General features: G+C 40.6%; 1 protein-coding gene across 1 annotated transcript in view; it reads right to left on the bottom strand.

Moving 5' to 3' along the window:
- SYNE1 (spectrin repeat containing nuclear envelope protein 1) overlaps positions 1-26,677 on the bottom strand; it is a 982,166-nt gene that overhangs the window by 488,847 nt on the left and 466,642 nt on the right. Inside the window, 6 exon segments of the mRNA XM_030198470.1 lie at positions 2,843-3,007; positions 9,102-9,257; positions 9,627-9,770; positions 15,268-15,450; positions 20,532-20,709; positions 25,836-25,972. Of these exon segments, the coding sequence (XP_030054330.1) occupies positions 2,843-3,007; positions 9,102-9,257; positions 9,627-9,770; positions 15,268-15,450; positions 20,532-20,709; positions 25,836-25,972 (963 nt within the window).

The raw sequence follows: 26,677 nt of genomic DNA, 5'->3' as shown, positions 1-26,677 counted from the left end.
TTGCAAGATGACATAATTGGTCTCCTCAGAGGTACTGTCAAGCTCTTATGCATTTTAGGGAGGGTATAGAAGCTTGGAACAGAGGAATTCTATAAGCTTTATAGAATTGAGCTTAGCACCGATTTTTCTGGCATCAAAGTTTGGGCACCATTTATAGAATTCTCCATAAACTGAAAGGAAGGCAAGCAACCTAGGGGTCCTGTTTACTAAGACGCGCTAGCGTTTTTAGTGGATTCCTATGGGTGTCTCTAGTACTAGCACACACTAATTTTTAGTGCCTGATAAAAAGGCTAGCGTGCCTACAGTGCGGCTTAGTAAACAAGGCCCTTGGTGATGTAGAAAACTATAGACTAATGAGCCTGACATCAGTGTCAGGCAAAATAGTAGAAACTATTAGGAAGAACAAAATTACTGAACATGTAAATTGGCATGGCTTAATGAGACAGAATCAACATAGATTTAACCAAGGGAAGTCTTGCCTCATCGATCTACTACATTATTTGAAGGCAAGAATAAACATGTGGATAACTGACAGTTAGTAGACGTGGAGGGGCATTTTTGATATGATGTTTAAATCCAATTTTGGTTATTTTGCAGAAAACATCCAAAAATCCAATAGCAAACATGGCCATTTTCAAACTAGAAAAACATTCAACTTTTTGTTTCGAAAATGGCCATTTCCAAAAATGTGCAAAGGAAAAACACACAAAAACATTCCATTGGGATGTATGTGTGTGTGTGTGTGTGGGGGGGGGGGGGGGGGGCCAGCATTCCTTGTAGACTGGTCACACATACATTCCCACAGAGTAGTGGGGCACTGAAAGTGGACTTCATATAAAATGTCCCAAGTACACATCTCACCATTACCCCCTTATATGGTATTTTGAGCCCTCCCAAACCCACCAAAAACCTATTGCACTCAACTGTATACCACTACAATAGCCCTTATATCTGCAGGTGTCACCTATATATACATTTTTGGTGGGTTTTGGAGGGCTCACACTTTCCACCACAAGTGTAACAGTTAGAGTGGGATATGGGCCTCAGTCCCCTTCACTACAGTGCACTGCACTGACCACTAGGCTACTCCAGGACCTGTTTGATGCTCTAATAAGCTTGGCCATAACATCTGAAGTGGTCATAGAGGCTGGTATGTACTGTTTCTCTCACATCTTTGGGAGGTGGGAGGGGGTTAGTGACCACTGGGGGAGTAAGGGGGGTCATGCCTTAATCCATCCAGTGGTCATTTAGGGCACCTTTGTGTGACTCAGTCATGATTGAAACAGGTCTAGACCAAAATATCTAACTTTTAGTCCCAGATGTATGGCAGAAAAATGTCCAGGTTTTGGGAACATCAAAATCCTACCCCCAATACATCTCCTTGTGATTTGGATGCACCACATATGAACTGCTTAGAAAACCATCTTAAAAATGGATTTTGAAAATAGTGATTTGAATGTGTTGGCAAACAAAATGCCCATCTGCTGCTTTGTGCCAATTTTTGGACGTTTTTCTATTTGGAAAATGAGCCCCATAGTATGTCTGGGGCTTTCAGAAAGCATTTAACAAATTCCTGCAAAGAAAATGAAAATGTCATGTGATAGGGGCAATGTATTGTTGTGGACTGGAAAAAGTTAAAAGAAAACAGAGGGTCGGGTTAAATGGCCAATTTTCTCAATGGAAGATGGTGGAACAGTGGCAAAACAATTACAAAAAGTGGAAAGAACACAAAGGTCCCATAGGGTGGATAGAATCAAACAACAAGGAGTGGGAACTGGATCAGGCTCTTCAAGAACAGACTCAGGATGCCGGAATGGAACTATGGATGTTTATTTAAGCTGACTCAACATGGAACCATGTTTCAACACATGTATGCCTGTCTCATGATTCTATATAGATAAAAACAAATGTATAATAAGATATAAAAATATAAAACGTATAAGGGGAGGCAAGTGAGGTTCAATTTCAAGCCAAGACTTTAGATAAAGTTTGGAAGGACTTGGATATAAGTTTAGATCATTTGTGTAATTATTTGTTGTTTAGAAAACAGGTAAAGACTCCTCTTCTTAAAAGATTCTTATGTTAATGATTGTTTTTTTTAATGTTTGTATGAGTTTATTGCAGTGGCGTTCCTAGGATGGCTGACACCCGGAGCGGATCGCCGATGCGCCCCCCCCCCCCCCCGGGTGCAGCACGACACCCCCCCCCCCCCCCGGCGAAAGGCCACCTCCCCCGGCGAAAGGACACACCTCCTCCGGGTGCATTTTTACCTGCTGGGGGGGAGGGGGGGTGCTGCGCACCAGTCTGCTTCGCTCGTTCCATGCTCCCTCTGCCCCGGAACAGGAAGTAACCTGTTCCGGGGCAGAGGGAGCACGGAACAAGCGGAGCAGACAGGCGCGCGGCACCCCCCCAGCGGCGTGCACCCGGGGCGGACCGCCCCCACTGCCCCCCCTTGGTACGCCACTGGTTTATTGTAACTACATTTGCTTGTAATTCCTGAGGAATTGTCTCAGTTACCCAGTACTCAATTTTGAATATCTGTAAACTGCTTAGAACTTGTTTTGGTATAAATGGATAGAAATTCAAATAAAGTAAAATAAAGTAAACAAATATTACAGAGACACCCCCCCCCCCCCCCCCACTGCCTCCATACTGGCAAGTTTTAACACCTGGATTTTGTTGTGTATTGGGCCCAATAAGAACACTAACAAATGTATCACTAATCTGCTATTCATTGCCAACAGCATCTTTATAGCTACAGAAGCTATTTTTAGCATACGATATGAGAGATCATAAGGTAAAACAGCATAGTTTTTTTTTATTGTACATATTCATACTTTACCTCCAGCTTTGACAGCCTGCTCTCTAGGACACATTTGTCAGCTGTATCGTGGCTATAAGATTTCAACATGTGATTAGCATCAGTCATCCAATCCTGCAACTCTTTCAGGCCTCGGGAGAACTGATGGTGTTCAGCAACAATTCTATCTATTCTTGATACCTTTTCCTAGAATTTGGACAGGAATAAATTAGTAACAAAGCAGCACCCAGAGGGGTCAACTCATGAATCCAATTCTGCCTATCAATATGGCCAGTACTATAACTGTAATCTATCACAGACAAAATACATTTGGAATTGATTTACTAGAAAAGGGTGATTCCCCCCACCCCACCCCCACACACATTATTGCAAAGCAGAATGAATAATCTTGGTCATTTTCTATTTGAAACATTCCACTTGCAAAATAAAATAAAACAGAAGGCATTCAAAACTTTCCAGTTGAAAAAGAAGAGATTACCCTATGTGGAATCGCAAGAACAAAGGACAACAAAGTAGGGATGCGGGCCTTCCGAAAAAAAAGTACAAGCGGCGACTTCAAAGATGAAAACAAAGGTTAAACATGACTCAGATTCAACACAGAGCTGTGTTTTGATATGAAATGCCTGTCTCAGGAGTCATAACAACTACAAACAATAAAAAAAATGCATATGTTAAAACACATACAAAAATAATATGACAAACAAAAAGCCAAAATAGATTAGATACAACAAGAAATAATTTAAGTATAACAAAATGATTTATAGTAGTAGTAGTAAAATATATATAACGACCAGTGGTGGAGTTCATATGAACTAAGATGATGCAATATATAAACAAACTGAGAAATAATAAATGAACTCCTCTAAAGGTGTCACTTGATGAAATAAGGCCCACTGATGTCCCTACTTTGCCGGTCTTTGTGCTTCAAAACTTTCCAGAATGTATTATTATTCACGTGATAAATTTATTTAGCAGGGCTCTAAAAAATGGGCAGTGAGTCCGTCTGGAATGAAACTTAAGTGCCTCGACTAATTGTAAAATTTTATATAGAAACACTCTGAAAAAAACTGAATACTGGGACCGATGATTTAAAGCGTCTATCTACTCGTATTGTTAGCAGTTTGGAATGTACGCTGCTTCTGAAGGTCCACAAAATTATTTATGTGAGATATATAGAAAATTAATTTGCTGACTATATAGATTGTGCTCTCAGAAGAGGATACTTTGCTGGGATATTTGATATTGTGTATTGTTATTCAGTCAGATGTAAGTATTCACTTGCTGGTATTTCTTTTCAACATTCAGAAGCCTCTCTATATTCTCCAGATTACAGTAGTGAGACTATTGTAAAAAGTCAAATATTTAACATGTTCGTCCTATGCTTATTGAAAAGCATTAGATCTCATTATCTTGTAGAACTAAATACATGGCCCTAGCACATCAGGCCTTGTATTCTTGAGTCCTACTATCTTTGAACTCCCTAGTAATTCCTTACTGTACCCAGTGTACGCTACAATCCTCACAGCTCAATTTTTTAGACATTCCACCTCCTGTGTAAATCAGCTTGAGGCTATCTGGAAAGCTACATTTAGCTTCCTTGCTCTCCGCCCTTATGGAACTCTCTCCCAATTGATGTCTGGATGGAAAGTTCTTTTCAGAAATTCAAGGAGGGTATCAAAGTGTGGTTACTTTGTTACACCTTTCCCAGCCTCTAGCTCTTTTAGGGGGTCTTTTACTAAAGCTTAGCTTGAGTTATCTGTAGCAGGGCCCATTTTATGCCTATGGGCCCTGCTGCATATAACTCGAGCTAAGCTTTAGTAAAAGACCCCCTTAGGTGGGACCCTTCAGGTGGTCAGCACTACGGGCCCTTTTACTAAGGTGCACTAATGGATTTAGCACACACAAATGATTAGCATGTGCTAATGCCATGCAGTCCATTATTTTCTTGTGTTTCTAGGACCCCTATGTTTCTTGCCTCTTGTTTCTCAGTGATTGTTCATTGTTTAGGCTGTTGAATTATTATCCTCTTCACTTCCCCAACTTTGTGGTTCTGATCTAATCTTTGCTAATGAATTGTTCCCAGCTGTTTTAGCCTGAGCCCCTGTATTTTGTTATGTGAACCACTATGATAATGTTTGTTGAATGGTGGCTACCAAATATTGATACACAAATATACATAATAAACTATTTTACTTATGTTTTGTGATCTCCATATAGTTTTGGAAGCCTTAGTAAGGAAATATGCCTGGGTTGGACCCTCATTTTTTTTTATTATGTTGCTATGCTTAATGAGTCTCAGCGAGTCAAGACCTGATTTTGGACTTTTCCTTCCTTCCTTCTACCCTCTCAATTCTCATTGTAATTGTTTCATTGGTTCACTGTAAGCCACTTTGGGGCTGCTAAACTGCGGCAAAAGACGGAGTATAAATGACCTAAATAAATAAATAAACTGCAGCATATTTTAACTCTATTGGCATGATTGTAGTAACTTGTTTCTCAGCCCTAGGTTTGTTGAGGGTACTAGCTTGTTACAAACTGAGACAAAACTCAGAAAGAAAACACAACGTATCAAATCAAATAACCATGGGATTTATGTATTCAATAAAAAAGAAACAGACCACCTGATACTCAGCCAACAACCAAATAGCAGTCCTGTCTTTGACCGGTTTAACTTAATTGGTTAAGGCAGAAAATAGTCACTTTAACCAGTTAAGTGCTGTCTGTCTGCACCTACCCGACCATTCAATGCCAGTGACTGGACATGATCTAGCACTGAATGTCCAGTCATAAAGCCAGCGTTTGTGAAAAAATAACTTGAGTGCCACCAGCTCATTATTTACCCCTGTTTAGATCATCAGTATAACAATAGGGACTGAATAATAGTTAACAGTAGAGCCAGAAATATATTAAATAAGGTCGGTGACAAAATAGATCCCTGAGGAACACCACAAGTAACTTTGCAGGTGGATGAAAAGGAACCGTCATGAGCAACTTGAAAGGCGCGATTTGACAGGAAAGAGTGAAACCAATGTAAGACCATGACTCAGAAACCAACATCTTGAAGGTAGTTCAAGAGAAGGGTGTGATCGACCTAATCAAATGCAGATGAAAGATCCAACGAAATGAGAACAACAGAAGAGTGCTGCTGAACTAAGGATATTCTAATTTCATTGTACATAGAGGTATGAAGAATGCCTGATGTGGATGCAGGCCAGTGTTTTTCCCAGAACAGGGGATAATTGGGATAGTACTATTTACTCAAGGAATTTAAAGAAAAATTGGAGGGTGGAAATTGGCCAAAAACTAGCAGGATCCATAAGACTGAGGTGGGGTTTCTTCAAAAGCAGTATTACAATAGAATGTTTCCTCAGTGGTGGGGACGTAATCTATGGTGAGACTAGCAGAGAATAAGGGAAGAATGTAGGGGTAAAAGCCCCCACCACAATCACTGGTGTATTGCAGAGCTTGACAAGTGCTGCTATCTTGCTAAGGCAAAGGCCTTTTGCTTGGTGTAGGTATTGCAATGAGAATTTGCATCTGCTTGTACATAGGTTTATTGCTCTGATTGTCATCTGTGCTAATACAATTTCTCAATCACTCTACAGTACAGTTTGGAAGTTTCTTAATGCTCAGAGCTGTGCAACTGCATTGAAGTCTCAGCTGAGACTTGTACTAAGTCACACTTCCTCTTTATAGCTGGACCTTTAATGTTACTTCCCAGAGACAACATCCACAGAGGAGAATCTACTTGAGTGTACTGATCTCTGTATAGAATGTGATCTTCACTCTTCTTTTTGTGCACACAAGTCTCTTTTCTATCTCATAATAGCTACAAAGCTAGTTTGATTATTAAGATCTGAGCCCAAACAGATGAGATACCGAGAATGTGTGTTGTTCTGACTTCTTCCACATTAAGGATGTAGCAGAACCTCAACTTGGTCTTGTGCCATGCTCCATAGGATAGATGAAGAATAAAATATGAAAATGGTTGGACAGGTTCCTTGAGGAAAAGTCCACAGTCTGTTATTGAGATGGACATGGGGGAAATCACTGCTTGCCCCAGAATTGGTAGCATGGAATGTTGCTACTAATTGGGTTTCTGACAGGTACTTGTGACCTGGAGATTGGCCACTGTTGGAAGCTAGATGGACCACTGCTCTGACCCAGTATGGCTATTCTTATATTCTTAAAATAAAATAGAAAAATAAAACAACAAAATTTTTCTTCTTCTTTTTAGAAATGATAAAAGACAATATCAGAAGTCTAAACAAGAGCAAAATCTTGAAAAGGTTTGCGTTTATGTCCATTTGAAAGAGGGGTAAAAACAAAGGAGGGGATTGAAAGGACTGCTATATGCAGGAAGGGATGTGCATTTATAGAACTTTGCAATATTTCTTTGCTTTGTATAGCTGTTCTATCCCAGTGCCGTTCAATTATGTCACCCATTTGTGCACCTGACAACATTCTGCTTGCTTATATAAAATACCTTTGACCAGTCCCTAATGTAAATCACTGCTTCTTAGATGGCTGGGCTGTAATTCAAACAAAGAAGCTGTAATTCATAGTGTGAACATTTAAAAAAAAACAATTGGCTGCAATAAAATGTCACACATCTGTCAGGGCTTCCCTTTTCCTTTGAAAGGGATCTTATGCCATATTGCAGGCTATTTTTATGGTTGTTACTTTTATCTCTACTACTTCCTATCACTGGCAATGGCTCCTGGCATTGGCTTTGTATACAATCTACCATCTGACTGTGTTAATTTGCAACAATTTAGCTATGCTTAGGCATTTGTTCACACTGTGTCTCCCTCCCCCTTTTGTTTATCTTTCAAGGTAAAGGGCAGGATGTGTTCTGATTTAGACTTATTTGAACTGAAAGAAGGGGATGGGATTTGATATAATGCCTTTCTGTAGTTACTAGTAAACAAAGGACCGTTTCTGAGCGCAATGAAACGGGCGCTAGCAAGGGTTTCATGGCTGCATGGCTCGTCGCGGTTTTACCTGGTTTGTGGCGTGCACCGCTGCTTTTTCCGTTGTAGCTGTGTGGGTGGCGGTTTTCGTGCCCCGCCCTCGACGTCATGGCGTTTTGACGCGAGGGCGGAGCAGAGCTACAGTGTGGAATTCCGGAGTTTGTGGCCTGAGTAGATCGTTGGAGGTGAGAATCTGCTCCGCCCTCAATGTCATAACGTTTGACGTGAGGGCGGGGCCCAGAGACTGTGACTTTCGTGGCTTCAGAGCTTCGTGCATACGAACCTTGGCTTCAGTGACGTCAGCAGACAATAGAACGTTGAGGGTGAGTTTTATATATATAGATAAAGAAGTTTACATATTGTATACAGGTACTTATTTGTACCTGTGGCAATGGAGGGTAAATTGACTTCCCCTGAGTCCCGAGGAGCTGCAGTGGAAATTCAACACACTTCCCCAAGTTTTCAGGCCACTGCACTAACCATTAGGCTACTCCTCCACTGGTGTTGTAATAAAACTTCCTTTTCTCCATCTTCACATAATGTGATGAATACAAGACACTGCAGCTTGTAGAGACAGTATGGTAAGAATTGAATTAAAAGCAGGTTTGGGGTACTGACTATTATGTCCTTGTCCGCAGCTCTGCCTGCCTCTCGGTTCCTGTGTGTGGAACTGAGAGCATTTCTGAGAATGGTAACCTGGGGATTCTAGATTTCAACTTCCTATCTAAAAGCTTTATGTTGACTTCCAGAATCTCTCATCTGTGCATTCTTATTTTGTTGGTACCCACATGTACCAGGATAGCTGCCTCCTCCACCCCCCCCCCCCCAAAAAAAAAAAAACAACTCACACACACCTAAAATCCCATCTAGAATGTGTAAGACATTCTTCTTTGTGGCTTGTGCAAAATTTTATAATAGCTGTTAGATACATCTGCGTATTATTATTTTTGAATAGTAAATAGCTTTTTCACACTGAGAACTAATTTCTTTCTCACATCACTACTTGGATTAGTTTCTGTGTGTGATTCCTTTGCTTCTTTATTTAAGTAAGAGGTAGCATATACCCTCTTCTTTGGCGACAGAGGGCTATGAGCACTACAAAAGCTGTTAGTACAACATACTGTTACTTCCCATACCCAAAACTACAGGCAGTAGAGACAAAATAAAACATACATAAAGCTCAATGGAGCAGCAAGGCCCAATTTCACAAGAGTAAATTCAGCCCTTCCACACTTCTTTCAGATCACACTCACACAAATTGCACGACAGCACACGAAGCGTGGTGCATTACCCTTTGGGTGAATTACCTTGGTTAGATTGCTTAGCGCTAGGTACTGAGAAGACAGCTGAGACACTCTGTGCATAAAGCTTTTGCTGGCAGCTTGTCCTTCCCACAACTGCTGAGCTTTTTCTTTCAGCCTGTTGAGCTGCTGCTCATTGCAGCTTATTTCTTCAAGGATAGACTGTAAAGCACAAGCAGGTTAGAAGACAAAGGGGGAGGGGGTTGTGGAACGTGGGGGAAGCATGCAACAACACTACAGCTCAGATAACATGAAAGACACATATCATGGGGCCTGGACATTCATACCATGCAGCTCTGCAATGAAATCAGTCATCTGGTGGCTGACAGGATGTTCAGATTTGAAGAATAAACATATTTATAAAAAAAAAGTCTTACTGTGGGCACAGTATTAGCCTGAGAAATCACAACCACTGTGACAGTTTCACTTATACAGGAGAAAAGCCAGAGATGGCATTCATGGAACTAGGAATGAAGAGAGAACCATAAACAATGGCATGTTAAAGTCCCACACTCAGGACTGTATTATCACCTGAAGCTTCTGCTGTTCTTTCCTCTTGGCAGAGAGATCATGTAGCCGGCTACTGCTGTCTTGTACCACCTTCTCAGTGGTGCTCAGCCATGCCTGGAGGGGTTCAGCACTGGTTTCAAAGTCCTTCATCTCTATTTTCAGGTTCTATCAAGATAGATGGCCAACAAGTCAGAGAAGGACTATCTTATTTGTTTTGCTTGATCCTATGAAACTTTATCTTAAACGAGTGGAACCATGCCCATTTCATGAACAATGAAATGGGCCCTAGGAAGGCTCTTGTGTAAGCGTTTTTTTCTCTCTCCCCTTCATGTCCAGCGATTCTTCCCTCCCCTCCCATGCCCTCAATGTACTACTACTACTACTTAACATTTCTAAAGCGCTACAAGGGTTACGCAGTGCTGTACAGTTTAACAAAGAAGGACAGTCCCTGCTGAAAGGAGCTTACAATCTAAAGGACGAAATGTCAAGCTGGGCAGTCTAGATTTCCTGAGTAGAGGTAAAAGGTTAGGTGCCGAAGGCAATGTTGAAGAGGTGGGCTTTGAGCAAGGATTTGAAGATGGGCAGGGAGGGGGCCTGGCGTATGGGCTCAGGGAGTTTATTCCAAGCATAGGGTGAGGTGAGGCAGAAAGGGCGGAGCCTGGAGTTGGAGGTGGTGGAGAAGGGTGCTGAGAGGAGGGATTTGTCCTGTGAGTGGAGGTTTCGGGTAGGAATGTAAGGGGAGATGAGGGTAGAGAGGTAATGAGGGGCTGCAGATCGAGTGCATTTGTAGGTTAGTAGGAGAAGCTTGAACTGTATGCGGTACCTGATCGGAAGCCAGTGAAGTGACTTGAGGAGAGGGGTGATATGAGCATATCGGTCCAGACGGAAGATAAGACGTGCAGCAGATTCTCCTCTTCCCTGCCCTCCCATCCGTGTCCCACAACTCTCTCTTCTCTTCCCATCCCATCCATGTCTATCGATTCTCCTCTGCCCTGCCCTCCCCTCCCCTCGATGTCCCGCGATTCTCTTCTCCCCTCCATGTCCAGCGATTTGTACCTGAACGTTCTCTGGCTGGCTTCCGTTCCATTCGTAACAACCTGACGTCAGCTCGCCTCCAGCGTTCCCTTCCCTCTCACGTTCCTCCCTCCTCTGACGTCATTACGTCTTTATGCGAGGATGGAACAGTGAGAGGGAAGGGAACTCTGGATGCTTGCTGACGTCAGGAGATGTTACGAACCCAGATAGCCAGCCAGCCCTTCCCTCGATGTCCCGCGATTCTCTTCTCCCCTCCATGTCCAGCGATTTGTACCTGAACGTTCTCTGGCTGGCTTCCGTTCCATTCGTAACAACCTGACGTCAGCTTGCCTCCAGTGTTCCCTTCCCTCTCACTGTTCCTCCCTCCTCTGACGTCATTACATCTTTATGCGAGGATGGGACAGTGAGAGGGAAGGGAACGCTGGAGGCTTGCTGACGTCAGGAGATGTTACGAACCCAGATAGCCAGCCAGCCAGCCAGAGAATGTTGGAGGTACACATTATTATATAGGATGGTATGTTAGAGACAAAGGGCCAAATTCTGTAAATGGTGCCTTAAATCTTTATTTATAGTGGGAAAGCAAAGTTCAAAACCTATTTCTCAGCTGTACTACAGTTTCCCCCAAACTGTACAAATGGTGGCCAAATTGCACGTACTACTTAATTAACAAGCCAATCAGTGCCGATAATTGGTACTTAACAACCAATTACCGGAACTAATTGGTTTTAATTAGAATTTATGCGCACAACTTTCTAGGTGCATTCTATAACGTGGAGCACGTAAATTCTAATGCACGCAGCCAAAAAGGGGGCATAGCCATGGGTGGGAAATGGGTGGCTCATGGGCACTTCAAAAAAAAACTATGCACATAATTATGGCATACATCTGATCTGTACCTAACTTAGATGCAAGAACGACCATTAAGCATATTCTATAAACTACGCCTAACTTTAGGTGTAGTTTATAGAATCGTACTAAGCGTGTGTGTTTTTGGTGCTGATTTTTAAGGCGCCATTTATAGAATTTGGCCCTTTGTCTCTAACATACCATTTAAACAATGTAGCCCAAAATATTCAACCTCATTCATTTTGTGGCAATGATATATTCAGTAAGCCCCATTAGTATACGATAAAAAACTCTTTCAATTGGTCATTTTATGTACAAAACAAACCGCTCTGTTTATTAAGCCATATGCCAATACTGACACAGACCATTCACTTTGAACTGCTAGCGCGGCTTAGTAAACAAGGGGGGGGGGGGAGTTTGTAAGGCGGAATATGATACAAAATTATAGTGGATCAATAAATTCTATTATGTAAAATAATGTTGCTCTAAGCAACAAAAGTAATGAAATAGTGGTGCATTTTGGGGTCCTTTTACAAAGCAGCGGTAAGCCCAACACGAGCCTACCTCTCGCTAAAAAGAAAGTAGAGCCGTGCTACCACAGCAGACCAGCAGTAGTTCCTATCCCCAGTGCACGGTTATATCTGGCGCTACAAAAATATTTTTATTTTTGTAGTGCCAGTGTGTACCCAGCGGTAATTGGGTAGTGCCGTGCACTGCCCAGTTACCGCCGGGTTAGCACAGGAGCCCATACTGCCATCTCAGTGGATGGCGGTAAGGGCTTCTCCCCAAAATGTCCATGTGGCAAGTGATTCACTTGCCACATGGCCATTTCCTGACAAAAAGAAAGACCTACCTTTTATCTGCTGCGGTAAAAGTGCACATCAAAAACATGCACCGATGCCAGCGCAGGCCTACTTTTGCCACAGTTTGGTAAATGGGGCCCTTAGATTGCAAATTCACAAATGTTTTTTCACTATTGCAAATTCTAAGGTATTTATTTATTTATTATTCACATTTATAGACTACCATTCCAGCCAAAACAGCTGCTCACTGTGGTCTACTACAAAAACAGGTGATAAAACAGATAACAGAACAATCATAAAATCACATCTCAAATCATTTAAAAAAAAATTTCTAAAAATTTGTTTAGGGGGTCTTTTTTCAAGGTGTGCTAGCATTTTTAGCATCTCACTAGATATGAGCTGGCGCTAAATGTTGTGAAGCCCATAGGGATATAATGGGCATCTAAGCATTTAGTGCCAGCTTATTTCTAGTGTGAGCTAAAAACACTAGCTTACCTTAGTAAAACACCCCCTTAATATCTAATCTTATTAGGCAATCTATTCAACAATGTAGAGGCAATAATTTAAAAAGCCCTTGAATGATACATTTTTTGGCAATATGCTCAACAGATAACAGAACCCACTGACTAGACCTCAGTTGATGGCCAGGCTCATACCAAGACAAATGTTTCTTCAAATAATCCCAAGAAGTGTAGCAGACTCTGAGGGTTAATGCCCTACGTACAAAACTTAGATTGTGAGCCTGTTAGAGACAGAGAAAGCAACTGCAAATAATGGGCTGGATTCAGTAAATGCTGCTCAAAATTCCATGCTGGAAAAATCGACAACGAACAGCAGTCTATAAGAAGTGTTCAGGGATGGGCACCCTTTATAGAACAGTGCATAGCACCGGGATTTGTGCGCGAGGATTTACACCAACTGAAACCTATTGTAAATCTTGGCATGTAAATTATGCGTGGATCCTTGGTGTTCAGTAATACCGTGTGCATCTTTAGTGAGCCCCCTGACCCACCCATGCTCATCTCATGGAGAAACTCCCTGTTGAGTTGCGTGCAATAAGATTTGTGTGCAGATCTTTATAGAGTAATGGCTAGCGAGATGTGCATGCAATTCCAAAGTGTTGCCAATTAATGCCAATAATTTATTGTTACCACCCAATTATTTCTGCTAATTGGCTTGTTAAGCCAATTTAGTTGCATGCACATCTCAGAATAGCGTACAATTTTGCATGCGGAAATTTGCTGTGCCATTTATGTAATTTGCTTGAATGTGTACAGTGCTGCATACGTCTAGCAGTGCAACAGAAATGATTAGTAGTAGTAAACTAGGACTAGAAGACACGCGATGAAGCTACAAAGTAGTAATTTTAAAATGAATCAGAGAAAAGGTTTCTTCACTCAACGTGTAATTAAACTCTGGAATTCGTTGCCAGAGAATGTGGTAAAGGTGGTAAGCTTAGCAGGGTTTAAAAAAGGTTTGGCCGCCTTCCTAAAGGAAAAGTCCATAGACCATTATTAAAATGGACTTCGGGGAAAATCCACTGCTTATTTCTAGGATAAGCAACATAAAATGTATTGTACTTTTTTGGGATCTTGCCAGGTACATGTGAATTGGATTCACCACTGTTAGAAACAGGATGCTGGGCTTGATGATCCTTCGGTCTGTCCCAGTATGGCAATACTTATGTACTCCCAGATTCTATATATGGCACCCAAAATTGGACCCTGATATAGAATGTGCACCCAACTAAATTGGTTAATGATCCAACTGGTGCCAACAATTGGGTGCTAATTGGGCTTGTGTGCATATTCTGTAACAATGTGCAACCCAAAAGAGGGCATGACCAAGGAAGGCACACGAGCAGGTCAAGGGCATTTCTAAAATTTGCATACAGTGTTATAGAATACTAGAGATGTGCGTCCAAATTGCAAGAATTACTTCTGGTTTCATCAGGCGTAATCCCTGGCACCCTAATCTGGGCGCCAAAATTGGCACTCAATGTTATTCTATAATGGGTGCTCACCTTTGAGCGTCCATTATAGAATAGCAATGAGTGCTGATTTTGGGGGGGGAGGCTGATTTTTGAGAGACATTTACTGAATTGAGCACTATGGGCATAAAAAGAAAACTAGCATATAAATGTGCATTTGCATGCATGTATGTCAGTATAGCACCTAAGCTATTCTGCTAGGGGTCCATTTACTAAATTGCGGCAAAAGGGGGCCTGTGGTGGCATTAGCGCATGTTAATAACTCACACTGAGGCTCCCCTTTACCGCAGCAGGTAAAATGCTGGGTTTTTTTAAAAGAAATGGCCGAGGGGTAAGTGAATCACTTGTCGCACAGCCATATCGAGGGGAGCACTTATCGCCATCCACTAAGTCAGCGGTAACCGATTACCACCAGGTAAGCATTGGTGCTAGAAAAATAAAAAAATACAATTTGTAGCGCCAGAAATGGCACAAGCTGGGGTTGGGAACTACCACTGGGCTGCTTCGGTAGCTCAGCGATACTTCCGATTTAGCGAGCAGTAAGCCTGCATTGAGCTTACTGCCACTTAGTAAAAAAAAACCCTAGGTGACTATCCTGCACAGTGTGAATTTCCAGGGGGGCATACACATGGGCAGCACACAGGTCAGGCTCCCACTTAGCTTCATAACTTAAAGAATCCTACAAGTTATGTGCATCACTGCAGCACTGGGGGGCCTATTGGCCCTGTTTACAAAGGTGCGCTAGCGTTTTTAGCGTATGCTAAAGATTAGCGTGAGCTAACTGTGTAGATGCCCGTAGGAATATTATCGGCATCTACATGGTTAGTGCATGCTAAGAACGGTAGTGCGCCTTTGTAAACAGGGCCCTATGTGTCTTGCACTCCATGCATTTATTTATTTATTTGTAGCATTTGTATCCCACATTTTCCCACCAATTTGCAGGCTCAATGTGGCTTACATTTGCTGTAATGTTTCAGTACTTCTGTACCTCCAAGGCAGATTCCTTTTGGTGAAGAGTTGACAGGAACTGTTTCCAGTCTTCCTTAGCGCTGTTAACTTTGCCTTGAATAGCTTCAGCCTTCTCGAGTGAAAAAATGCCACTCAGAAGTTCCCCCTTAGTCACCACTGTATTCAGTTTCTGCTGACCATTTTCGCTTTCAGATAAGAATTCCTGCACAGAAGAGTTATCTTTCATTAATTACATTTAGGTGTCACATTTAGGACACTGTGCTTATTTGTTAAGCATGCTTTACCTGTAGAAACATCTCTTATAAAACTGCGTGACCAATATGCATGTACACCAATCAGATCACACATACCATATATATATATATATATATATATATATATATATATATATATATATATATATATATATATATATGAAGCACGCAGGCCTTACCAGGAGCATAGTTTGGGCGGACTAGTGATAAATACACCAATGTTCTAAATTATACAAGGAAAATAAAGCACACAAGCTCTGGAAAATGCAATTTATTTATTTAGATTTTGCTCACACCTTTTTCAGTAGTAGCTCAAGGTGAGTTACATTCTGGTACACTGGATAGTTCTCTGTCCCAGGAGGGCTCACAATCTAAGTTTGTACCTGACGCAATGGAGGGTTATAAGTAACTTGCCCAAGATCACAAGGAGCAGCAGTGGGATTTGAACTGGCCACCTCTGGATTTCAAGACTGGTGCTTTAACCACTAGGCCACTCCTCCACTCAGAAATATTAGAAACTCAATCACTCATCAATTCCCACTATAACCCAATACTCCAGACTAACTTACACAGCAACTGACTCGCATAGAAAAACAATGGAGAAAGAATCTCAGTTAAGCCACCCAGCCTGCAATACTTTTCAGGCGTAGGTACGGCTCACCATCACAGGAGAAAAAAAAACTCCACTGTCAACTGATGGTGAGCCGTGCCCACGCCTAAAATTATTGCAGGCTGGGTGGCTTAACTGAGGTTTTTTTCTCCATTGTTTTCTATGCGAGTCAGTTGCGGTGTCAGTCAGTCCGGAGTATTCGGTTATAGTGGGACTGGATGAGTGATTGAGTTTCTAAATTATACAAGTACAGACATAGACGACACAAACACATTTACACCTTCGGAGCTGGTACAAATTTGTGAGCTACTGTGGTAAATTAGGGGAGCCTATTTTATAAAGGCACATATGTGCTTATGTTAGCTTTATGGAGATACTAAGTACTAAGTGGATGGAAAAATAGAGATTAAAAGCTGCACCTTTGAGGAGGAGCCACGGCACTCAAAACATGTTCGCATCGGTGCTTCTGCTTTTTGTGAAGATAAAGATTCCCATAAGTGAAAAGAACTTAAGTATTAATGATTTATGTATGTTATAAAAATATATACAAAAAAAGAACGGGGACTGATGATGATTGTTATGGAAGGCTTTTTTTCTTACAATACCTTTGGTACAAATTAAAATTGGCTAGTGTCTGTGTTGATGGTGCCCAAAATAGTTTCTCAGTATACTTGCACAGACTAGTGGGTGGTTTGTTGTTTGACGTATTGTTGAAGCTCACCCCTTTGGACATTTATAGTTATCAGAGCTTTAAAAAAAACAGGCATCTGTTTGGACTTTTCACATAGGCATCCTGTTAATAAAATTACCCCTGTGATGCATATTCATATGATGGATAAAACAATGTCGAGCCCATCGCTCCATATTATTCTAATATGATGGCAAAACCTTTCACACTGTTACAATTTCTTGGCTTGTAAATTCTTTCAACAGTTTTCTGTTTGAGGGTGATATCTGTGGATCAGTTTGTTGGTTAGAACAACGTGCTGTTGACAAATTAAATCTCCTGAAAATAAATTCAGCATAACAGAAAACTGCTGGGGAAGAAAGTGCAAAACAATTTACCCTTGTCTCACGGTAAGTTAACGAAATGCTGCCAGTGGTATGGTTCAATATACCACAGCAAAAGTAAGAGTGATTACTGGCAGTATTTGCAGCACCTACTGCAGGAGAGGCTTGGGTTCAGTTTTTAGATTGAGGCTTCCACTCCCAGGTTCTGTCAGCAATGGGGAAGCTGTGGAGGCAGAATTAACAGAATTCTGAGAATGAGAGAGATGTGAAGGGCAGTTCTCTAAAGGGAGCATAGACTGAGGTGCCAATGGGAGATGAAAACTGCATCTGAATTTAAGAAGTACATAATGCATTTTATAGAATAGACACACCTATAAATGGGAATGGCATCACAAATTGGTATTTCATGACGTGTCCTAGGTGCTATTGTATAAAATTGGCACGCTGGTCGAATGGCACGTAACAGCACCTGGGCTGTACCAGTAGGCAGAACAACGCATGTCATGGATATTCCACCTAGTAATATACACTCCTTGTAGAATACTGTCAGATGCATGCATTGCAAGATGCTATTGCATGCACCAAGTTATGTCTGCCATTGACCCGGCATAAGTTGCAGTGACTACGTTTCAGCATGCCAAAGCAACTTTGCGCTACTATTCTATAACGGGTTAAGTGCACTGTAATAGTGCTATAGAATTGGTGCCACGTTTGCTTCTTTGTCAAGCCTACATTTAGGTGTCAATTTATAGAATTGTCCCAATACTCTTTGCACACTCATTGACTGGAAGGAAATTGTGGAAGTGGAATCGGTCAGTATAAAAAGAATATTTTATTAGTTGTAAAATTAAAAATGTGCCCAACACAGCCATGTTTCACCCTGAATGGGCTCCTTCAGGTACTGTTTTGCCCCTGAAGCAGACCATTCAAGAGTGAAACACGGGTATGTCAGGCATGTTTATAATTTTGAAATTAATAAAATATTTCTTGTCTACTGACATAGGCAGTTACATTAGGAGGCCTACGTTGTAAATTTAAATTGATACCTTCAGGCACGTAAGGCCAAACAGTACAAAAAAATCAAATAAGGTATATAAGACAAGGCAGTTAGGCAAACTTGAGGTATTGCTGGGTGCCACTCGCAGCAACAAACTCTATTCTGCAATTTACTGTGAAATGCTGAGTATCCTGAGGTAAACTGTTCCAAAGTGAGGGAGCAAGTACAATAAAACATGAGTGTCTAGTGACATCCAGACAGATCTTGTGCGTGACCTCCAGCCCAGGACTGTCACTGACATGACAAGATTAAAGTTGTGATTGAAGACTTATGGCACGAGCTGCCAGCCCACGTTCGGACTGAGTGGGAAGTACAAAGTAGACAGATGAAACTCAGATCAAAGAAAAAGAATCATTTCAATTTTGCTGTCCAAAAGTGTCTATTATATTGAAATGAATCATCATAGAAACAAAGAAACAGAGAAAAATGAAGGCAGCTAAAGACCATCCCCTGGATTCTATACAGTGTAACTGAAATTGCATGCGAAAATCCGGTCAAATTCTGAATTTGCACATGGAATTTAATTACTTAACAAGTCAAACAGCGTTGATCATTGCCACTTAATTAGAATTTACACGAACGACTTGCTAAGCATATTCTATAAAGTGATGCGCGTAAATTCTAATGCGTGCATCCAAAAAGGAGCATGGCCATAGGCGTGGAATGGGTGGGCCGTGGGTGTTTCAAAAATTTACACGCAGGGTTATAGAATACACCTGCTCCGCGCCTAACTTAGGCACCAATATTTACACCAAGTTTTACCTGGCATAAATGGACGCGCCTAGAGTTAGGCACAGGCATGGCCGCAAGGCATAATATATAAACCCACTAGGCATATTCTATAAACCATGCCTAAATCTAGAATATGCATAAGTAGAAGTTTTTTCGGTGCCATATATAGAATCTAGTCCCATATGGCCTGTCCAGTCTGCCTATCCATGCCATCTACTATCTGTTCCTCTCCCTTAAGGATCCTATGTACTTGTTTCAAGCTTTCTTAAATTCAGATAGTTTTCAGAAACTACAAGGAATATTATGGGCATTTACATGGTTAGCGCGTGCTAAAAATGCTAGCACGCCTTTGTAAACAAGGTTCATAGACTTTCAACTGAAAAAGGCTATAAGCCTTCTTGTTCTTATAGTTTCTGATGGCTTTATATTAAAAAAATAAATTCACATCTGTGTCACTCTAGTCACATGAAGGAACATACAAGTTAAAAATCCTATATTGGCTCCCGATTGATTATAGAATTAAGATTCTTAGGTAACTCGTCACGGAATCACTGTATGAAATATGAAATAATGACTTTGCAATTTTATATTGAACTAATTGTCAAAACCATAAAGGAGAAGATTCTATATATGGCACCTACAAAACTGGCACTCAAATCAGTGCCAACTATGTGTATTCGATAATCGTCACTTAGATTTAGGCTCTGATTATAGAATATGCTTAGTTGATATTTCAGCATCGATATCTGAGAGCATCCATTTATGTCAATGAAAACCTGGTGTAAATCTCAGCACGTAGATTTAGGCACACTGCGCCATAGTCTATAACTAGGCACCTAAATTTTGGAACGCCCAGTTCCCCGCCCATAATCATTCCTCTCTTTGCCTCCACGTATTAGAAGTTCAGCACATATCATTAAAGAATACTCTTAGCGAGTTGTGCGCCTAAATTCTAATCAATACCAATTACTGCTCATTATTGTGTGTTAAGTGCTCTAATCAGCATCCATTAGCTTGTTAAGCCAATTAAGTTACGTGCTCTGTTATAGAATCCACGCTGATTTAAGCGCCTAAATCTAAGCACACTATACAGAATCCAGGGGAAAGTGACTAAATAGTTCACAAGAACATTCATTCTAGAGAAAATCAGGTGAACATTTCTGAATAAATTTAGGGTAAAGTGGTATGGTAATCAAAGGTAATAAATAGAAATAAAACAAAACATAGGAAAGAAAATAAGAAGGTACCTTTTTTATTGGACTAACTTAATACACTTTTTTGATTAGCTTTCGAAGGTAACCCTTCTTATTTTCTGATCTGAAGAAGAAGAGTAACCTTTGAAAGCTAATTAAAAAATATATATTACTTTAGTCCAACAAAAAAGGTATCATCCAATTTTCTTGTTTTATTTCTATTTTTTGCCTTGAATACATTTAGAAACTGCTGACATCTGCCATATAGTATATGTTCAAAAATTACTGTTAAAAAGTCAAACCGCAAACATCTGCATAGCTTTGCACACCCAACAGCACTTTGCAAATAACGAAATATATACAATCCATGTTCTCAGTTAACAAACGTAGCTTTAAAAGATTCTCCACACCTTAAAATATTGTTACCTGTATTTTCTGCAGACTTGCTGATGCTTCAGTAATATTTTGAGGTACATCAAAACACTTGGCAGTGTTGATTTTTGCACTCACAAGCCACTGCTGGAAGTCCCTGAAAGCAGTACGAAATCTCTGCTCCAAGACCTGCTCTTTATTCTGACATCCCTTGGAAGCTTGCAGGCAGAGGCTTGTGGGTGGCAGGGGAGGAAAACAGAAATAGAACAATAAATTCATCACTGCAGTGAAACAGTGCCTGGAAAACATAGCAAAGTTACTTGCTTATCACAAGAATTCTTTGAATATAGCAGCTTAATGGTCACAAACATGGGTTACATGACTGCACAGCACCAAAGAGATTCTTCCAAACTTTCTATAAAGGCATGAATGCATTTTCTGTGTTTTAATGGTGTCCCTCATTCTTCTAGAATAGATTTGACTGGTGTGGGGGGGGGGGGGGGGGGGGGGGGAGAAACTCTCAGAAAGAAGGAGGGAAGGGTTTTGCAACTGGTGAACTGCTGCACTTTCTCTAGAGACCAGCAGTTTACTACGGTTACACATCTGGGGCTCCCTATTTAAAGGTTGTCTTCAATTAAAAAAAAACAAAAGGAGCAATAACAACCACAACCAATATGCAGGAAATGTTTTGGGGGTTTTTCTGGGGGTGGGGAATACTTCGCTACTCATAATTCTTTTTAAAACAGGGAAGAAAGTCTCATATTATAAAATGGGCCCTAGAAGAGCAGGACAATGTGCAGTAAAAAGCTAATATTCTATCGAAAGGCCTATCTAGACAGTAAGGGCATTGAATTCCACTGCAGTTAAATGTGTATATTTTTAATATTGTTTCACTGAAGTTCTATTATTAGGCTTCAGTTTACTGTTTTCAAATTTACCTCATTTTTGTGAGAGGAGAAAGTAAATCAAGTAAAACAGGTTTCTTCCACTCTCCCAATGCATATTATAGCTGAATATGGCAGAAATCTTAAAACACATTCTGAAAGAGCACATTGAAATTAGTAAAATCTCACCGTTTCCATACTTTTTTGATCTTAGGAATGCTGGAAAAATGCTAAAAAATACTGTGAGATCAGTGCATTCCAATTTGTGCATTCCAATGTTGTCATCACACGTCAGTGACATTATTGGACACTAAAGCATGGGTGAATGATCGAAAACAGCACAGATAAGCATAAAAACCTTATAACACATAATAATATTACATAAATATTAATTAAAATAAAAAGTTTTTATTCCACCTCCAAAGATACTGAAAGCAAAACCTATATGCACATACATTAGTAAAAACCGCAAAAGCTCATAAATATATAAATGCAGGAATAAATACTTATTAAAATAAATAGATCTAAAAGACAAGAATAAAAATCAGAGAAATACCGATAGGTCCATTTCCATGATCAACCCCAAGGGGGTCACTGTATTAAATTTAAAAATGAGTCTCTGTTCACTCTTGAGTAGAAGTTTATTCAGATTATCCTCTCCACCTCCTTCTCCATGTTGTACGTGGAACAGCCAGGACAAAAAATCTGTAGTCCTGAAACTTGTGTCCAGCTTGGATGGTGTGCTCTACCCATGGCTTTTAATCTGTCGTTTAATCACACTTATGTTCAATAAATCACAGACAGCAAAGCCTTCAACATGGTTCCGCACAGATGACTCATAAATAAACTGAGTACCCTTGGTATGGGACCTAGAGTAACTGACTGGGTTAAAAATTGGTTGAAGGGAAGAAGACAGAGGATAGTGGTAAATGGAGTTTGCTCTGAAGATAGGGATGTTATCAGTGGAGTACCGCAAGGATTGGTCCTAGGGCTGGCTCTCTAACATCTGTGTGTGTGATATTGCAGAAGGGCTGTCTGGTAAGGTTTGTCTCTTTGCAGATGATAACAAACTCTGCAACAGGGTGGACACCCCGGAAGGTGTGGATGACATGAGGAAGGCCCTAGCAAAGGTTGAGAAATGGTCTACTATTTGGCAACTACGATTTAATGCTAAAAAAAATGTAGGGTCATGCACTTGGGTCAAAGAGTCCAAGGGATCGGTACAATATAGGGGGTGAAGTGCTTCTGTATACAAAGGAAGAGCGGGACTTGGAGGTGATTATGACTTTAAAGTTTCCAAACAGGTAGAAAAAGTGACGGTCATAGCCAGAAGGATGCTTGGTGCATAAGCAGAGGAATGACCAGCTGGAACAAAGAGGTGATAGTGCCCTTGTGTAAGTCTCTGGTGAGGCCCCATTTATAGTGCTGTGTGCAATTCTGAAGACCGCATGGAAAGATATAAACAGGATGGAGTTGGTCCAGAGGATGGCTACAAAATTAGTAAGTGGTCTTGGACATAAAACATATAGGGACAGGCTTATGCGCGTCAACATGTATATGCTGGAAGAGAGGAGATATGATAGAGACATTTAAATATCTCAGGGGCGTTAATGTACAGGAAGTGAGCCTTTTCAAATGAAGGAAAATTCTGGAATGAGGGAGCATACAATGAAGTTAAGAGGAAATAGGCAAAGTATTCGTTCATGGAAAGGGTAGTGGAAGCGTGGAATGGCCTCTGGGTGGAGGTCAGGGAGATAAGGACTGTGTCAGAAAGCATGGGACAAGAACGTGGGAACCCTTAGGAAAAGGAACAGTATTTTACTATTGTTATGCTGTTAACAAAATTGTAAGTTTTATGTTAAACTGTATCTGCTGTACACCACCTTGGGTGAATCTCTTCATAAAGGCGGTTAATAAATCCCAATAAATAAATACATGAAATAAACTCCATGTCATGGTGCTGAAGGTCTCTTCATTGGAGGCAGACCTTAGTTCTGGATAAATTTTCTATGGGTTGAATTTACTCCAGGTAGAGGGTAATGGTTCTCATGCAAACTAGGAGATGATAAGCCTTTTCACCTTTATGGGGATGTGGCCTGAGGAAAAGTATTAGAACAATGTGTAAATTGTGCACCACCTTGAGAAGGTACTTGGTTTGTCACTAGGTCCTGGGACTCATTTAATTTACAGGCTGACATGATCACCATCAATATCATGATATTCCAGATCAGGTGTATAAGCTCATTTCCTTTGTAGATCACTTTACTGTCTTATGTATATCCATGTTGATGAAGTCACATTGCTTCATTGTGCTATCAGTGTTGCTACAACATGACACCATTAAGTACACGCATAACTCACCCTACATGAGGCAGCAACCACCAGAGCTGTTGCATTGGGAATAAGGTACATAGCTGTTGCTCTGGGCTAGCCAATATCTCCTTGTTCTTGGTCACTGAGGCAGTTGGCACTTGTGTGTAATATTTTTTGTGTCTTCTTTCCCTCTGCTCGCTGAGGACAAAGAGCTAGCTAGTGAGAAACAAGACTAGTAAGCCTCACTCTGAGGGAAAAGTTGGACCTGAGGTGGACGAAAGAGAGGAGCAAAAGGAGATGCTGGACAGAGGGGAGAGGAGGGAAAAATAAGTTGCTGGGTGGAGCTGGGGGTGAAGGCATGATGGGTCAGGGCTGCTAGTCTGCTTTTGGATCTCCTTTCTGCTTTGGGCTGTCACAACCAGGTCCATTTTAGGTATGCATAGGCAGAGTAGGTTCTGTTTGCCACATCTAAATCCAAGGTACGCTCATGGATTCCAGGTGTTTGTTTACCAGGATGTTAAATCTTCCTGTGAAGATGTGGGGATTTTAAGATTATCATGTGAGAGATAGGCTAGGTCAGAAGCACAATGGACAGATTTTTGGATATTGTTATTTCAATAATAGAAGGCAATTTTATTTCTATCGTTCGTAAACTTATGTCTGTACATATGACCAGTAATTTTGATTTTCAAAATAGATTCTATCATTTTGCCTGGCAATACCCCTGGAGCTCTTTAAGAAAACTGGCACTATATTGGTAAGCCTCCAATGCTCAAGTACTTTGGGTGTTGTAGCTACTTTTAATGGTATGGAAATTGCTGCTTCTCCTTGCTTCTTGATTCATGTGTTGAAGAGAAGTGTTGCTGCTTTGAAGAATTTGCTTCATTCTAGGCACTAATTCTGCAAGACTCTGTGTTTGAATTGCTCTGAGTCTTTATTTCAGCTCAAATGGGGGCAGTGATTCCTTTGATTAAAAATCTATAAAGAGTTTGAGGGCCTTTTCAATACAATTTGGCTGAAAGTAGTTATGGCTTTATGGTCTTCACATCTAGCCTATTGTATTTACTGGATTTATATTCTGCTATTAACCTAGGAGTTGCAAAGCAGATTACAATTAAAAAGAAACTACTCAAAGAGAAGAGAGAACAATAAAAGCAGAGAATCGATAATCACAATGTCTATTGGATTGAGTAATACAATTATCATTCGTTTCTAAGATGCAAATTCCTAATCACAGTTGCTGCTTTAAAAAAAATAGATTTTCAAAACCTTTCTAAACGAGAGATAAAATGCAGCTTGTCAGATGTAAGTTGGAATACTATTCCAGACTTTAACACTCTTTGAAAAGAGAAGGCGTGTTCACAAATTGATTTACAGATTATATTTTTCATGAAGGGTCATTTAATAACAACCTTTCCCTGCTCTTAGAATTAAATCCATTACCCAGCAATATTAAAGGCAAAGCCAATTTTTCAAGATTCAGCCCATAAGGACTTTTATAGGCTAAACTTGCAGGATTAAAATTTATGCGGTTATCGACCTTTAGCCAATGCAGGTCATTGTGGCAGAAAAACGTCCATGTTTTTGGGAATGCCCAAATCCCACCCCTGACATGCCCCCTTGTGATCTCTGGACACACTGCATAGAAAAACATCTTAAAAATGGGTTTTGAAAATAGTTCCGCTTTGTGCCACTTTTTGGACATTTTTCTGTTTCGAACATGAGCCCCAAAATCATCCATTTTCTTGTCTTGTTTCCTTTTATTATTATTTACAGTTGAACTTCTGTAATATTTAGACATATTTTTTGCAAAGATGTTATCTTTGTAATAATGCATATAAACCACATAAACAAATAATAAAAAAAGATCCTTCATTTTAAAACATGTAATAAAACTTCCGCCTCCAAGGAAGGATACATTTTTTCATATGTTCAGACAGGGATTGCAGTTTGAAGATATGCAAGCAAGATGTACGGGATGTAAGCTATTCTCTGCAAAACTGCATTCCACTGCGATAATACAATAAATGCCAATAATGCTTTCTGTGACATGCAGGAATGACACCTCTCAGACAATCAGCAAACACCACAGTCATTTTTCAAAGGACTATGTAATATTTAAAAAAGCATTAACGGATCTCACTTTAGAGGGATAATTTACCTGTTGTATTCTTTGATCAATGCAGAGACTTTCACAGAATACAAACTTAAATCCCCAGAAAATCTACAGAGCTCATTCAGCTGTGTTTTCAGATCATCCGTTACATGTTCTGCCTCTTTCAAGGCACCCAAGGTCTCCTAAAAGGAAAATACCAAATGCATCCCATTGTCACTGAAATATGACACTTGTCATCTCTAGAACTGGAGCACTGCAAAAAAAAGAAACCCTGGTGGTGAAAATGAATTTTCTGTGCATAAATGAAATGAGGCTTTCACTCAGCTTATCCTCTGCTGTAGGTCAGCAATACTGGGGAAGGAAAATCTGGAAGATTATAGCGCAACAGCCAACTGGTTTAAGGGGCAAGAATATAGACAGAATGCAGCAGTAGCCAAAAGTCACGGGTATAGTAAGCCAGTTCAAATTTGTTAGAGATTTTTGATTGTACATTAGTATTCATATGCTGATTTCTCTCTACCTCCCCCCTTTATTTACCTATATATAAAATGGCAAGAAGATAATGTTCACCTGTTTCTTTGTTTGCACAGGGAAGGTGCACACGTGTGCATCAGGACAAGTACGTACCCTACTATAGTTGTAAGCTGTGGAGCCTGGGACATGCTGCTACCTTTTGCAAATGTTGTTGATGAGGGCAAAGTTAGCAGAAGTGATGGTCGGATGATCTTTGGACATAGAGCCCAACTCAAAACCATGCCCAGTTCAGTCCTATCAACAGCGCAACATGGCACCTACTCGGGCTCATTTACCTCCAGTCAAGAATCAGTGAAAAAAAAAAGCTTTACCCTTACTCTCCACTGTTTTCTGCATCAGCCTTGAACTGCCAT

This window comes from Microcaecilia unicolor, chromosome 3 (assembly GCF_901765095.1).
Source record: "Microcaecilia unicolor chromosome 3, aMicUni1.1, whole genome shotgun sequence".
Taxonomy (NCBI): domain Eukaryota; kingdom Metazoa; phylum Chordata; class Amphibia; order Gymnophiona; family Siphonopidae; genus Microcaecilia; species Microcaecilia unicolor.
This window is presented reverse-complemented; position numbering and strand designations above follow the sequence as displayed.